This window comes from Crocodylus siamensis, chromosome 3 (assembly GCF_052110815.1).
Source record: "Crocodylus siamensis isolate JL-2025a chromosome 3, ASM5211081v1, whole genome shotgun sequence".
NCBI lineage: Eukaryota > Metazoa > Chordata > Crocodylia > Crocodylidae > Crocodylus > Crocodylus siamensis.
This window is the reverse complement of record NC_143397.1, coordinates 65,145,231-65,159,113: the sequence shown is the minus strand read 5'-3', so window position 1 is coordinate 65,159,113 and position 13,883 is coordinate 65,145,231. Positions and strand designations below refer to the sequence as shown.

At 41.3% G+C, this 13,883-nt stretch overlaps 1 protein-coding gene across 1 annotated transcript in view; it reads left to right on the top strand.

Annotated features, from left to right (window-relative positions):
- DTWD2 (DTW motif tRNA-uridine aminocarboxypropyltransferase 2) overlaps nucleotides 1-13,883 on the top strand; it is a 186,628-nt gene that overhangs the window by 56,143 nt on the left and 116,602 nt on the right. The window contains exon 2 of the mRNA XM_090038423.1: nucleotides 12,693-12,783. Coding sequence (XP_089894549.1) covers nucleotides 12,693-12,783 — 91 coding nt within the window. The remainder of the gene's footprint in view (nucleotides 1-12,692; nucleotides 12,784-13,883) is intronic.

Below are 13,883 nucleotides of genomic sequence, written 5' to 3'. Positions count from 1 at the left end.
GGTCTGGAGGCTTACTTTCCACAGTCAGATCCAGGCAAGCAAACCCACTGAAGTCAGTGAGACTCAGCATTGACACGAGTGTTCTCCTACCTGGATTGGCTTCAGATTGGGTCATAAATTACCAGGTAACATACCATACTGATAATGGATTTAGTAATTCAGTAATTGTATTGTTGAAATAAAGATATTAGCAATATTTTAAATTGCTTTACATTCTGAAAAAATACCCTGTGAATTTCATTTATTTGTTTGCAACTAACCCCCCCATAATCTAATTTGAAAGACAATAATGTCTCAGTTTGTTCAGCAAACTATTCGATGACACATTCCAGCATATGTGTTGACTGCAGTGTGTGAATGCAGTAGGGTTTTTGGTTGTAGCCTTGCTGGTCTAAGGGCATAGGCAGGCAAAGTTCTTTGAGTAGATGTGATATCTTTTATTAGACCAACTGAACTTGTCTCAGGGTTTGTTTGCTTGTTTGTATTTTCTTTGAACTTGTCATTGGAAACAAAACTCAGAAGTGCTTCTGCTTTTTCTGGTAACTTTCTATGCTGGTGAAAAAAGTAAAACTCAAAATATCTTGAAAGTTGTCTTATATCCCCTGTGTTTATGCAAATGTATTGCCACCTTTCAGGAGAACCTTGTTAGCACTACAGAAGTGGACATAATGCTGCAAAGGTATTTGAAAGTATATGAAGGTAGTAATAGATGCAGCTTATGCTGGTGATCTGAATCTCTCTTACTGAAGGCAAGGGTTTGATTTGCCTACTGAACCAGAATGGAGGCAGAATGCAGTAAAGAATAGAGCTCTGAAAGCAAGTCATTCATCCAGATCCCTTCTCACCGCCAGTTAGCTGTGCTTTTGGTTTCCAATGGTTTATTTTATGGGGTACCCTTGTCCCTGCAGAAAACCAACAAATAACAAAACAAATATATGTGCAGACAACAAACAGACAGACCAAAACCTGTGTGCTTTCTACAGACCCTGAGAGGGGTAACCCTTCTCCGTGCTTCTTCCTTGCCCTCTGCTCCTGGGCTTTTAACCCACATAGTAGCTTCACCTTCATCAGTTACAGTCTGTTCCCCGCCTTCCAGCCAGGCAGAATATCATTTACTAGCCATCTGCACCAGTTTTCAGATGCTTTAGGTTGAGTACCTCCTTATAGGCCCACATATGCCACAGCCAAGTGACTGACAAAACCTGGAGCTATAAAGAGATCTGCACCACTTTGGCATTTTAGTACTAGTGAAGAGCAGGCTATCACAGCACCTTGCTCTTCCCAGCCTGTTCCATTGCTGCCACCTCGTCCATCTCATTTGAGCCATTATATGGGGTGGCAAAGTTTTGATATGGAAAGTGGTTGTGGTGCTAGAGTCACCTCCCTCAGCTTTGCACTGCTAGGTGCATTCACCATTCAAAAGTGGAATTTTCCAAGCAAGTTCTCTACTCACTTTACATAAGGGGCAGAGTAAATTGGTTAAATAGTCTAGCCCAAATGTGTAAGGTATTCAGTCAGTAGAGCCCCATAAAAATAATGCAGGGATCAACTGTAACACATTTAGGTTTTTTTATTTTCATTTTAATTCAAAAAGGTCAGAAAAGAACTGTTCAGTATGTTGTAAAATATGTGGTGTTTGATACACCCAGATACACTACATTCTTCTAGCTAAGGTCCTTAGTGATCATAGAGATGCATATATCTGTTAAAGAGCTTATCTTCTTCTTTTGAAGTCAATAGGAGTCTTAGACTTAATGGGCTTTGAATCAGAGCCTAACTGCAGTGGTAAATTATGCCAAATAATTAATAGAATCCCTGTGCACAGTAGATGATGTGATCCTTTACTATTGCAGTCAGTGGGAGCTTTTTCAAGATCAAGCCCTAAAAATCTTGCAATTTAAGGGTTAGGTCCTGCTTTCAGTATTTAAGCTTAATAAACTCCAGTGAGTTTCACCTGAGTGAAGAGTGCTCAAAATAATTAGGGCTGTCAAATGATTTAAAAATTTGATTGCAGTTAGTTGCATGTTGAAAAAAATGAGTTGCAATTGATCGTGATTTTAATCGCACAGCTAAAAACTAAAAATTATGCTCCAAAAACTATGCAAAAATTATGCAAAATTATACAGGTACTTTTTATGGTTGAGGGCAGGGGGAAGAATTTATGAAAGTGTGTGTGGTGTTCAGAACCTGGGGAGGGGTGGTCCTGCATGCCCTGGCAGGATGTGGGGTACTGGTGGTCAGGAGTGAGGGGCAGCAGCAGGGCTGGGGGGGGCAGGGGCTGTGGCTTGAGAGTGAGGGGTAGACAGACGCATGCACACAGACACAGATAAACATGCACACGCACAGACACTGCCCAGCAGGTGTGTGGTGGGGAAGGGATGTGGGGGAGAGAAGGGGTGGGGGGGCAGATCGAGGCCCCCATGGCGAGGGAGGGAGTGGCTATGGGGCTGGAGTGAATGGGGCCCTGGGATGGGTGGTCGGACGGTCAGAGCCTTGAGCAGCATTCCCTCTAAGCTGCGCAAGCACGCTCATGCCATACTGCTAAGCTTGCCTGTGTGGCCACACACACCATGCAGCTTAGAGGGAATGCTGGCCTCGTCCAGGGGTGCAAGGGAGCTCCTGCCGCTGTACGCACCCTGAGGGAGGCACAGGGGGCATGTGCCCCCTGGATTTGTGTATGGGATGGAGGCGGGTTGCCACTGCAAACTGGGGCTCTGCACCCTACTGCCTTTGTTCTGGGGGCTGTGCAATACTATATGCCTCCCACTCCCAGGTGGGCAGGGGACATGGCGCAGCCAGCATGCGGATCTTGGGGCAAAAAGGTAGCAGGGCACAGAGCCCCATCCCACCTCTGCCTTGTGTCTAGATCTGGGGGGTATGTGCCTCTGTGCCTCCCCTGGAGTGCATGCAGTGGTGGGAGCCTACCCGCGGCTCTTACCATCCCACAAACTGCCCCAGGGCCCCCTTCACCCTAGCCCCTGTCCCTGGATCTTCCTCTGCCCCACTCCCTCCCTCACCATGGGGGCCTTAGTTTGCCCTCCACACCCCTTTTCTCCCCCACACCCTTTCTCCTTTATAGACTTGCCTGCTGGGCTGTGCTCCACATGCCCCCAGGCTGTGTTTCTGGCTGCCTGCAGGCTGAGGCTACATGTCTTTGTGCCTGTGCATGCCCCCCTTCCCCCACCCCCGCTGCAGCTGCCTGGAGCCTGCACCCAGGCCACCTTGCAGTCTTACGTGCTGCCATCACTGCCCTGCGGGGCGGCCCGGAAGTGACAGTGATGGTGGCGGAGCAGAGCCCAGGCACAGGCTCTAAAACCACATGTGCAATTAACGTGTTAAGATTTTTTACAACGATCAACAATGATTAATGCATTAATCCTGCATGTTAACCGCGATTAATTGACAGCCATAAAATAAATACGAGCAGGGAGAGAAGGCGTTACGGTAGAAATCTAGGGCATGTGGTCATTAGAGCTCTAATGCTGTGCACAAACAGATGGGTTTTCAAAAGTTGTTTGAAGGAGGAAAGGGGAGGGTGTTTTGGGAGTACACTTAATTGGGAGTCTGTTCTAAGGAAACATGCATGATTTATTTATTTATTTTAAACTATGCCTTCTGACAACTATTTTATTGCTTTTGATGTTATCTATGGGCATCTAGTTGCTTCTGACCAGCTGGAATTAGTAAACTTCAGGGGCATAATACATGCTGTCAAAAAATTAAAATTTAAATTCAGAAAGTTAAAAAGAAAAAAAGTACTGCAAACCTTTTATAATTTTCAGAAAGCAACATGATGTGATGATATGTTGTTTCTAGCATATGCTAGTGATGATGTCAATGCATTAGGCACACACCTTACTGTGTGTTAACAACTGTGAGATGTTTTTTGAAATGAAGGGCCTTTGTATTTAAAAGAAAAGGTGAGCTGGTTCACTACTTTTGTTTTAAAACTGATAAGGTGGAGCACTGCTAATTAACTTTCCACAGAATTTCCAGTTGATCTGTCCATGAGAATCCCAAGTCTCCAGTGCTGTGGTTCATTCTGTCTTTATGCTCACAGATCAGTAGGAGTCTTGGGTTACCTGTCCAGAATTACTTTGTCCCTTACAGACCCTTCTTATTGCAGTTCCTTTGGAGCTATACTGACACATTTTCCTTCCAGCTACAGTTGTCCTGGAGCTCACAGCAGGTCTCCTACCAGATAATACAGCTTCAGAATGGAGAATGTGAAAAGGTCAAAATACAAGTTTTGCATCTGCCTCAGCACAAGCAGTGTGGGCTATGTGCCTGCATCTAGTAGAGTCTGATATGCCAGCTACCAGTCTGCTGGGATATTTGGCTGTTGATAGTGATTTGTTGCATGTGAAGTAGCTCTAGCTAGATTGGGAACTATTAGCCAGACAGGTTCCACTGCTAAGGTATGGCAAATGGTTATGTCCTGACTACAAAACAGACCATAACTGTGTTTTTCAGTAGAGGTTCTCTTCTAAAAATGGTGAGGCAGTCAGGGAGGGTCTCCTAAGGCAAATGGATACCTAATAAGGGCAGTTTCTGATGCATGGTGTACTATACTGGGTTGTCTTGTTCTTTTGCTGTAATTCTTTTCCAGTGAGTTTCTCTCTTTGTGTTTCGTTCGGGGTTGAAACACGGTATACAGCCCTAAGTCAGCCTTAAGGCAGTCTTTTTTTAAAGAATAAGTTGATTAAACTTTTATTTTATTTTATTTTTGTGTATCCAGGACTACTTCCTAATATTGCATGCAGGACTGAAGGGGATAAACTGGAGCAGATTAAGGTTGACTATAGTGCCTACACCAGTGGGGGCTAAACATTTGGGAAGGCATGCCACAAATTAAGCCCTGCAGCTCCCTCAATGCCACTCTAGTCCCCTGTCTCTGCCTGACTTGATGTTTTACATTCTGCTCTCTGTCTGATCTGCTGCTGTCCTGCAGGTAAAACAGCAAAGAAGGCAAGTGCTGATCTGCTAGAACAGGGGTGGCCAACCTAAAGCATGTGTGCCACAAGTAGCATTGATAGCTTTTGTAAATGGCACATATCAGACAGAGGAGGAGGCAGGGAATACAGCAACAGGTAGGTCAGGGAGCAAAAAGCTGAGCAAGAGATCAGGCAGGGGAAGAGGATTAGGGTGGTGCTTGGAGAGAGTCTGGGGCTTACCGTGCCCATACCGGGTCAGACCAGTGGCCCATCTAGCCTAGTATCCTGTCTAGCAGTGGCAGGAGTGAATGCTTTAGAGGGAGACCATTGAGCTGCATATCTCTACAGTGATCTATCGTTCACCCTATTCATTCTGCTCCCTGGCATCCACCATTATTAGTTTAGAGATGGCAAAGAAACATCTCCAACAAGCCTGCTGAAGTGCTATCAATAGATCTTTCTTCCATGAATTTGTCTAGTCCCTTTTTGAACCTGACCAAGGTACCTGCCTCTACCACCTCCTCTGACCATGAATTCTGCAAGTTCCCTATGCGTTGTAGACAAAAAATACTTTCTTCTCATTAGTTTCAAACCTGTCTCCTGCTAATTTCAGTGGGTGCCCCCTAATTCTCATATTCTGGGACTTGGTGACCATTAGTTTCCTGTTCACTTGCTCCATATCCATCATTATTTTATAGATCTCTGTTATATTTCCCCTTAGCCTTTTTGCCAAGCTGAAGAGCCCTAGCTAGGCTTTTTAGTCTCTCCCAGTATGGCAACTGCTCCATACCTCGATCATATCGGTTGCTCTTCTCTGCACCTTTTCCAATTCTACTAGATTCTTTTTGAGGTAGAGACCAGAACTGCATGCTTGTTTTCAAGATGTGTGCACACCATGGATTTGTATAATTGCATGACGATGTGTTTTCTGTTTTGTTTTAAATTCCCTTCTTAATGATGCCTAACATTTTATTGGCTTTTTTGGTCACTGCCTCTTATCTACTCTAGCCTTCAATGGCAAAGGCAGTGACGGCTTTATTCCTAGGCATGTTACCTCCCTTCCCCACCCCCCGCCTTCCTCCTGTGGCTCCTACCTACAGCCCCTGCACAGCCTGTGTTACTGTCCCGGCAGGCAGGGTGGATCCTCGTGTGGACAGTGGTGCTGGGCACATTTGGAGCCCCAGAGCACGTCTCTGCCTTAGCGCTGGTGGGCTCTTCACAGCTGAGCTCCCACAGTTGCTGGGGAGAAGCCACTTTTGCAAAGGTGCCTGTTGCCCAGAGGAGCAGAATGTCCCTTGCACAGTGCCTTAACCTTCCTGCACGTAGCCCAATGTCTCTGCAGCAGCCCTGGCACTCAGGTCTCTGCTGCATGCGTGCTGTTGACATAGCAGCAGCAGGAGCCGGTCACAGTCCCTTTGTTGCTGAGCTCAGTGCCCTGTGACTGCTCCCCGGTGCCCTCTCCCTCTCCCACTGCTTGCTGAGACTTAGTCTGCCACAGGCTTGGGCTAGTGGCAGGATGCAGGGACTGGACTACGGTTGCCAGGGTGCTCAGGGCATGTAGCTGTAATTATCAGCTACAGTGACCAAAAAAAACCTGATAGCCAATAATGTCATTTCTCCTTTTATTGGTGCCCACCCAATAGCCAGCTGATAGATTGGTGTACCCCTACTATCCAGAATAATTTGGTATCATTTGCAAATTTGGAGATTTCACTTTGCTGCGCCCCGTGGCCCCCCCCCTTTCCAAGTCATCGAAAATGTTGAAGAAAACTGGGCTAAGCACAGAACCCTGCAGCACCTTGAATAGTGGGCATATAGCCTTACCCTTTGCCTAACCCCTGATTATCTTTTAACCTGTCTCAGATCACAAAAACACCTTCCTTATAATCCCATGGCAGTTCATGGGTTCCAAGATCATAGTATCATAGATGAGTTTTTCTAGAAAGCAGGCATTTATTACATTTAGTACATCCAGAAGTTTTGTCTCCACATCTTGCACTGATGAAGTGTTTACCTAGTCTATGTGAGGGTAGTGGAAGTCTCCCATTATTATTGCTTTTCCCATTCTGACAGCTTCTCCAGTCTCCCTAAGCATTTCATAATCACCTTCACCTTCCTGATCAAGTGGTTGGTAGTACAGTCCTAGTACTATATCCTTTTATTCAAGTCTGGAACTTACCCACAGGGATTCTATGTTAGTTTTCCTTTCAGATGAGATTTTTATGTAGTTACTGTCTATTTTATCCTACAGTGCCACTCCTCCACCTCCATATCCTACTTTGTCATTCTGATATTCTTTGTAACGTAGTATAATAGTATCCCATTGATTAACATCTTCCATCAGGTCTCTGAAACAGACATAGAATAATACTTTATTTTCTAAGTTACTATTTAATACTGGGCATTCTAATCCACATCGTACATTTTCGGCTTCTGGCAATCTGCACCACAGGCAAACAGAAGGATGAATGGATTTTGGAAAAGCGCACTTGTAGTCTGCAACACTTGAAAATCTACAGTGCTTTACTTTTAACACAAAGCAGCAAAACTGAGTACGTGTTCTCAGATTTTATAAAATATATTTAACTAGATTCCAGCCTAATGCTATAAATCCCTGAATACTGATTCAGTGTGTGTTTAATGTGTGCATTAGTATAAAATATGTGTAGGTGGAAAAGAATGACGGGCTGGCCTTTGCTCAGACTCCTCAGGTGGGTTTTGACCCTGAGGCCTCTGGTGTTCTGACCTTGACCTTGAAGCAGCCACCTATATTTGGCCAGTTACATTTCCTTGAAAATACTGAGTCTGTAGCCTGACCTTGACAGTGTTGGAACATAATGATGTTGAAACTATTGAAAATGGCTCAAAAACATCAGCTTCCTTTTTGCTTGTAATGCTGGACATTGTGTTTCAAGAACATGCCTTGTGACGCACTTAGCCCTGCTTCAGTTCTTAGGCCAAAGAAGTTAACACTATTTTGATATTATTTTGTAGTTTTGCTCTGGGGGAAAAAAATGCCAGAATTAATTATAGTGGCTTTTTAATGTTTATATTTAGAAAAAAGCTACATGTCTACAATTCCACATAATTGCCTATGGGAGGCCTCAGGAAAGACCCAAAAAAGTATATATATTTGCGTTCCCAGAATGTTGTCTGTTTTAAAGAGCTGTGAATATCTTCCAACAGGTTGAAAATTGGGATGAAAATGAGCATAATCAAGTTGGGGGCTTACCTAGATCTTATTTGTGAGAGGACTTTACAGAAGTTGTTGGAAAGGTCTGCAGGATACCAGACTATTTGGTCTCCTGCACTTTCACCTTTACAGTGTCCCTGCCCAACACCTGCTAGTCACAGCAGGCTGGATACTGGACAAAGGCAATGTCAATTGGCTGGTCTCAGCCCTGTTGGGAAAGGCTTTGAATGATAAGCTCAGCATAGTGTCTTTGTATGTGAACAAAATATTAGTGTGAATTTTAACATTACTTTTTTACTACATAATGCACATATTTAAACCAACTGGACAAACTGTCTGAGGCCTTCACACCTTTCTGAACATTTCAACTGTTATTAAAACCAGTAAACTATAATATTTGCGCAAATGCACCTAGAGTTGACATCACAGTCTGGATTGGCCTCAGGATAATTTTCCAGATGCTAGGAGAATTGCTCATTCTTTTTAGTAAAATCTCAACTAAATTAAAATTATGGTTAAACAGATGCTAATATAAAATTAACCATACTTCTAAAGAAGGTTCCCATTTGACAGTGTTTGGTCTACGTGCCAGTGTTTCCTTGTTACCCTACGAAAAGAATCATTCCTACGTAGCATGGCTTAGGTAGTAAGAGAGACTTTTCAAGATTTCTTGTCACAGAGCTTGACCCAAATCACTCCTTTTGGTCTAAAGAGGGAAGAAAACTATGTTTTTGTTTGCAAGTAAAGCCCAAGATTGAAACTCCTAGCCAGATGTACTAACACATTGAAAAAGAAGGCAAAAATACAAAATTAATGACTGTTTAGCCAGCCTTTATGCTGGCTGCTGTTTTGGCTTTCAAACAGAATTTTACCATTCTGCCCTGTAGGGAAGCCCCCCTGGCTTTCCTCTCCCATCCTGATCTATGAGGAACTCCAAAACTTGCATGCCTGTAATTTAAAAGGTTTTCCTCTAAAAAGAACAATAACCATTAGGCACTAAAGTGAAAGTATAGAAAGAAGTGTGTGAACCCCAGGGTGAGGTAGTACAAGTACATAATTAAAATAATTAGGCATGTCAATGGGTGCTTAAAGATAAGTGATATACATACATGTGTAAGTAATTAAGTTATATTGAAAAGTACTGTTTGCAGTGCTTTGTGCTCCACAAATGAAGTTATGGATAAGATTGGTTTTTGTAATGTTTTGAAAATGCATGCTTTCTTTAAACTTCCTTAATTTACAAGGTTAACAAAGTTTACCAACCAAAAATACACTCAAGTGTGGAAAGGATACAAAAAGGTAGCAACAGATTTTTTATAAAAACGAGGTCTGAAAATAAAGTAAACTGTATCTAGAAGACTTCATTATAGTAAACATCCTGAGGTCAGAATTTATTTATTCAGTACTATTTCCTTCTGCCTGTAAAAACTAGTGAACAATGAAGCCCTTTGAATTGGAGTCAGGAATTTACTAATTTGAAAGCTGATTTATGTAGCGGTGTTGACCCCTCAGATGGATTCTGAGAACCAAGGAGAGCTTGCAAAGCCAGTCCCACCAAAATTAAATATGTACAATATAATAACATCTAAATTTTAATAGGAAATTCAGTTACTATAATTGATTAAACAGTATAGATAAGGCATATCTAGCAAGTTTGATCAAAATTTATCAAATGCACATTTATCTAAAGGCATAATAATCTTATCAATATTTGCAAACAATTTAACCTTAACTTTTACAAGTCTTAAAGTCTTAAAAAGTCTCTAGCAGGAGGCCAGCCCATTAAGGAAAGCACTCTCTTACCTAGGTTTCAAAAACAAAGTTGCTAAGTAACATTAACCAGGTACGCTTGCAAGTGGGCAATTCAGTAAGAACTGTAGTTCGACACTGAAGAGGAAAAATACCAAAGTGGACCCAGTTTTTATACTCCACCATTTGGCTAAAATATTGGAAAACTTACTAAATAAGATGAAAAAAGATTAAGCATTCCTAACAGGTTCTATTCTAATTAATATTCATATTCCTGTTCTTATTCCATATATATCCTTTACCTTCTCTAAGATTAACCTATCATCAAACCAGTAAATGTGCTGGAGGCAACCTTGCAACATTTACGGGTTTTTTTTCAAACCTTCTTTGAGTTTTCTAAAATGATATTCTCTTTCTTGATCCTTTTCTTTGCCTGTTCGTCTCTTAGGCAAACTGTAGTCAGTTGAATGCAAGCACCTCTATACTATCCCATCATTAAACAGCTTCAGGCCTATTGTAGTTTACAATGGGTATTCATAACTTAATCTCTGCCATATAGAAAATGCCATAATTGCAAAACCTTTAACTAACAGCTTCTCTTTATTAGTGCTGTGAATTTGATAATATCTGACAGAAATGAAGAATTCATACTTAACAGAAAATTGAATTGTCAGGAAATGAAAGAACATTAAATTATGAGAAAAAAGATACCAAGCTTGTGTCAAACACTCAAGACAAACACAGCAAGTATTTGCAGTCCCACTTTGTCAAATTGTATTGAGATTTTATCTTTATTTTACACAACTCTTCTGAACACACCAAATAGATCCTAGAGGAGAGGCCTAAGTTAGGGAATGTGAGGACTGAATTTAGGCCTTTGCATGAAGGACTACAAGAGTAAACTTTAAAAGGAAGACATGGCCACCAGAGATGTGGGTTTTCTGGAAAAGTTTGAAATTTCTAATGCCGTAAATAGAGTGTGATCCGATTTTGCATGTTTATTTGACTTATATTTAGTAAACAAAACTAAAAAAGTACCTCCATGTTAATTTATTATCCTAGTAGCCACAAGTATTTGAACTGAAAGATTTGATTAGGGAAAAAATTAAATACAGCACACTTAATGTGGTTTAAATGTTATATTCAAACACATTCAAAGCTTTATGTGGAAAGAAATTATTTTTATTGGAATACTTGTAAAAATGTAAAGACAATACCCATTAGCGTGTACTTCCCTTGCATTGTTCTGCTCTGTGTGTTCGCTGAACTGAAAGTGAAACAAAAAATAATTACAGTTTTAGTTTTGGTTTTGCTTTCACTTGCAGTCAGAAATGACATAAGAATTTTAACTTTGGTTTTGATTTGACCTGCACAGCCAATTTGGTGAATTTATAACTGATTGCTGACTGGATGCTGGGGTGGCACCAGTCACCAGTGACTGAATATCACAAGTGTTGCCACTGATTTAGTTTACATTCATACTTTGCCTTCACTGAATGTGGTAGTATTTTAAATATCAGTTTGCTTGACAAAAGGTATGGACTAAAGCAAGAATTGGCACAAGCTGTCAGCTGCTAACACTGCTAGTGTTGGATGCAGGCTAGCTCCAGTCATGTTACATATGCAGTGGAGAGATACCCAATGCAAAATATGCAGTTGGGTTGTGGTAAGAAAAGGTTGCAGGGTGTACCACAAAGCAGGGGTGGCTTGTGTGTGTGGCACGTGGAAGGTCAGAGGGGGGATGGGCAACTTGGTAGCAGCTAGGGCAGGAAGCAAAAAGGAGAATAGCAGATCAGGAGGGAGTACAGACCAGGGAGCAGAAGGCAGAGCAGTGGGTCAGGCAGATGAAAAGTTCAAAATGGCAGTCGGGGAAAGGCATGTCTGCCAAAAAAGTTGGATCCCGCTGGCACAAGGGATTGTTGTTTCAGCTTTTTAACTTCAAGGGGAAGAATTTTCTTCACAGATTTGTTTGCCAATTTAAAAAAATTACCCTGGTCATAATCTTAATACTAGAAAAATGTTTTTCCAAACGGGCAATTAAAATATACTCTTAAACAAATGTTTTTAAATATGTGTTTTAGTTGGTTTACTCTATAATTTAATGATGTTACTTTCTTGTAATATTGTCTCTGATTGCCTCTACTACTCTTTGTACCTCGTTCTTTGCGTCTTTTAGTGCGTGGACGTACGATCCTTTCACATTGTAAGTTAAAAAAAATATAAATCTTTCTTCATAAGACTGTTCTTCCACAGCACCTTACATCAGCAGTACATGGAGTTCAGCAGAGTTCAAATATTGCTTGTAAGTTTCTGATGCAGGAATTGTAAAAACAAAGAAGGATCGTTCCAAACTTGCTGACAGTATGGAATTAAGTATATCAAGTATATGGTCAGTATATATAGTATGTCTGATGTATACACATTAGTCTTGTTCCCCATTTTTGGTTGGTTCCCTTATTTGAGGTGGAAGGTCTGGATCCCTTTAATGATTTGATTCCTTCCTTGATCCAGGTACAGTCATCAGTTTTGTTTTTGTTTTTCTCTCGCCAAGAATGGAAACACATCTTTCTCAAAGTATTGAATCCTAACTGATCTTCCTAGGGGATGTCTGTGAATACTTCTTTCAGACAGACTTTTTGGATAAAAACTTGCAAATAATAGCAAAAGCAGCAGCAAAAACTGTAAACAGGTTTGTCTGAATATGCTGTGTTGTACAGGAAAGTGCTAACACCTCTCCTGGGAAATGGGAAGGTTTGCGTAATTCAGTGTATATAATTGTGTATGTGTTGTTTTTCTCCCCACCCCCTTCTTTGCAGCCGTCCACAGAAGGTGTGCTTGTGTCCGTTTTTGCCAGTACATCCTCTAAAGGTCTCCACCTGCTTGTATATAATTCAGCATCCGGCAGAGGTGAGTAAGGTTATGGGAACTGTCAAAGTTCAACTAGAAGCTTAGTGGGAAAGAGTGTGGGAGAGAGTGAAGGGAAACAATCCTGTCCAGATGCATACAATTCCCTTAGCTTCTAAAATAGTAGGAAGGCTGAACAAGTAGTTCATATGACTTGTTAATGTTATTTATTCATTTGTGTTTAAAGCATCACTATTCTCTGTATTCGTTCCTCTTCTTGAATCATAGCATGCTCATGTAACTCTTATCCATATGACATCCTTCCTTGTATGTGGAGGCTCATTTATCTTAGTAGGGCTACATGAACTTCAAGCACTAGCCTTGATATAGCTAGTAACTTGAAACTGGTTCAGAGTCTGAATGCATGTTAGGATCTATGTTAAATTTCTGCTATATTCTATTAATATATTTATTACATTCTATTAAATATTACATCTATAAAAATCAAGTAGACCCTAATGGATAAAACGTAAGAGAAAAATGTCTGGTGGTAACTTCTTGCCTCTTATCAATGAGATGTAATGCAGATAATCAGCTTTTTTGATGTTGATGGACCCCAGTTGCAACAGATGTGAAAAGATGCTGGAGTAAGAGTTACGGTGGACTAATTTTCCCAGCTTGGCTCTTGTATGAATTGAAGCATCTCTTTCGTGCATTTCCCCCCACCTGATGTATGTTTCAGATGTTAAATTCTTCAGGGCAAGGGCTGTTACTACTTAATATGCTGCATATTGACTAGTGTCTGGGATGTTGGAGCTCTTAGCTTTTGAAGCACCTCTGGGCCTTGCTGAAATACAGCTACAACTTGTGAATCATTGAAGTGCTTAAGAATATTTTAAATCATTTGTTAAAAAGGGGTGGTTTAAAAAACAAGCTGAAGTACTTTGAATCAGGGCCATTTGAAAGATCTGTGAAGTTGTCCGATGGTTCTGTTTTCCAAGGACCTTTGTGAAAAAAAATCTGCAATTGGAACAATACACAAGTTATCTCTGAGGCAGTGGAGACAACAGCCACCACAATTGAACAGAAAGTCAGCATTGGCCAGTACTCACCTAAACAAGTATCTTATCCTGGAATGAAGAGAAGAGAATGCCACCCATCTC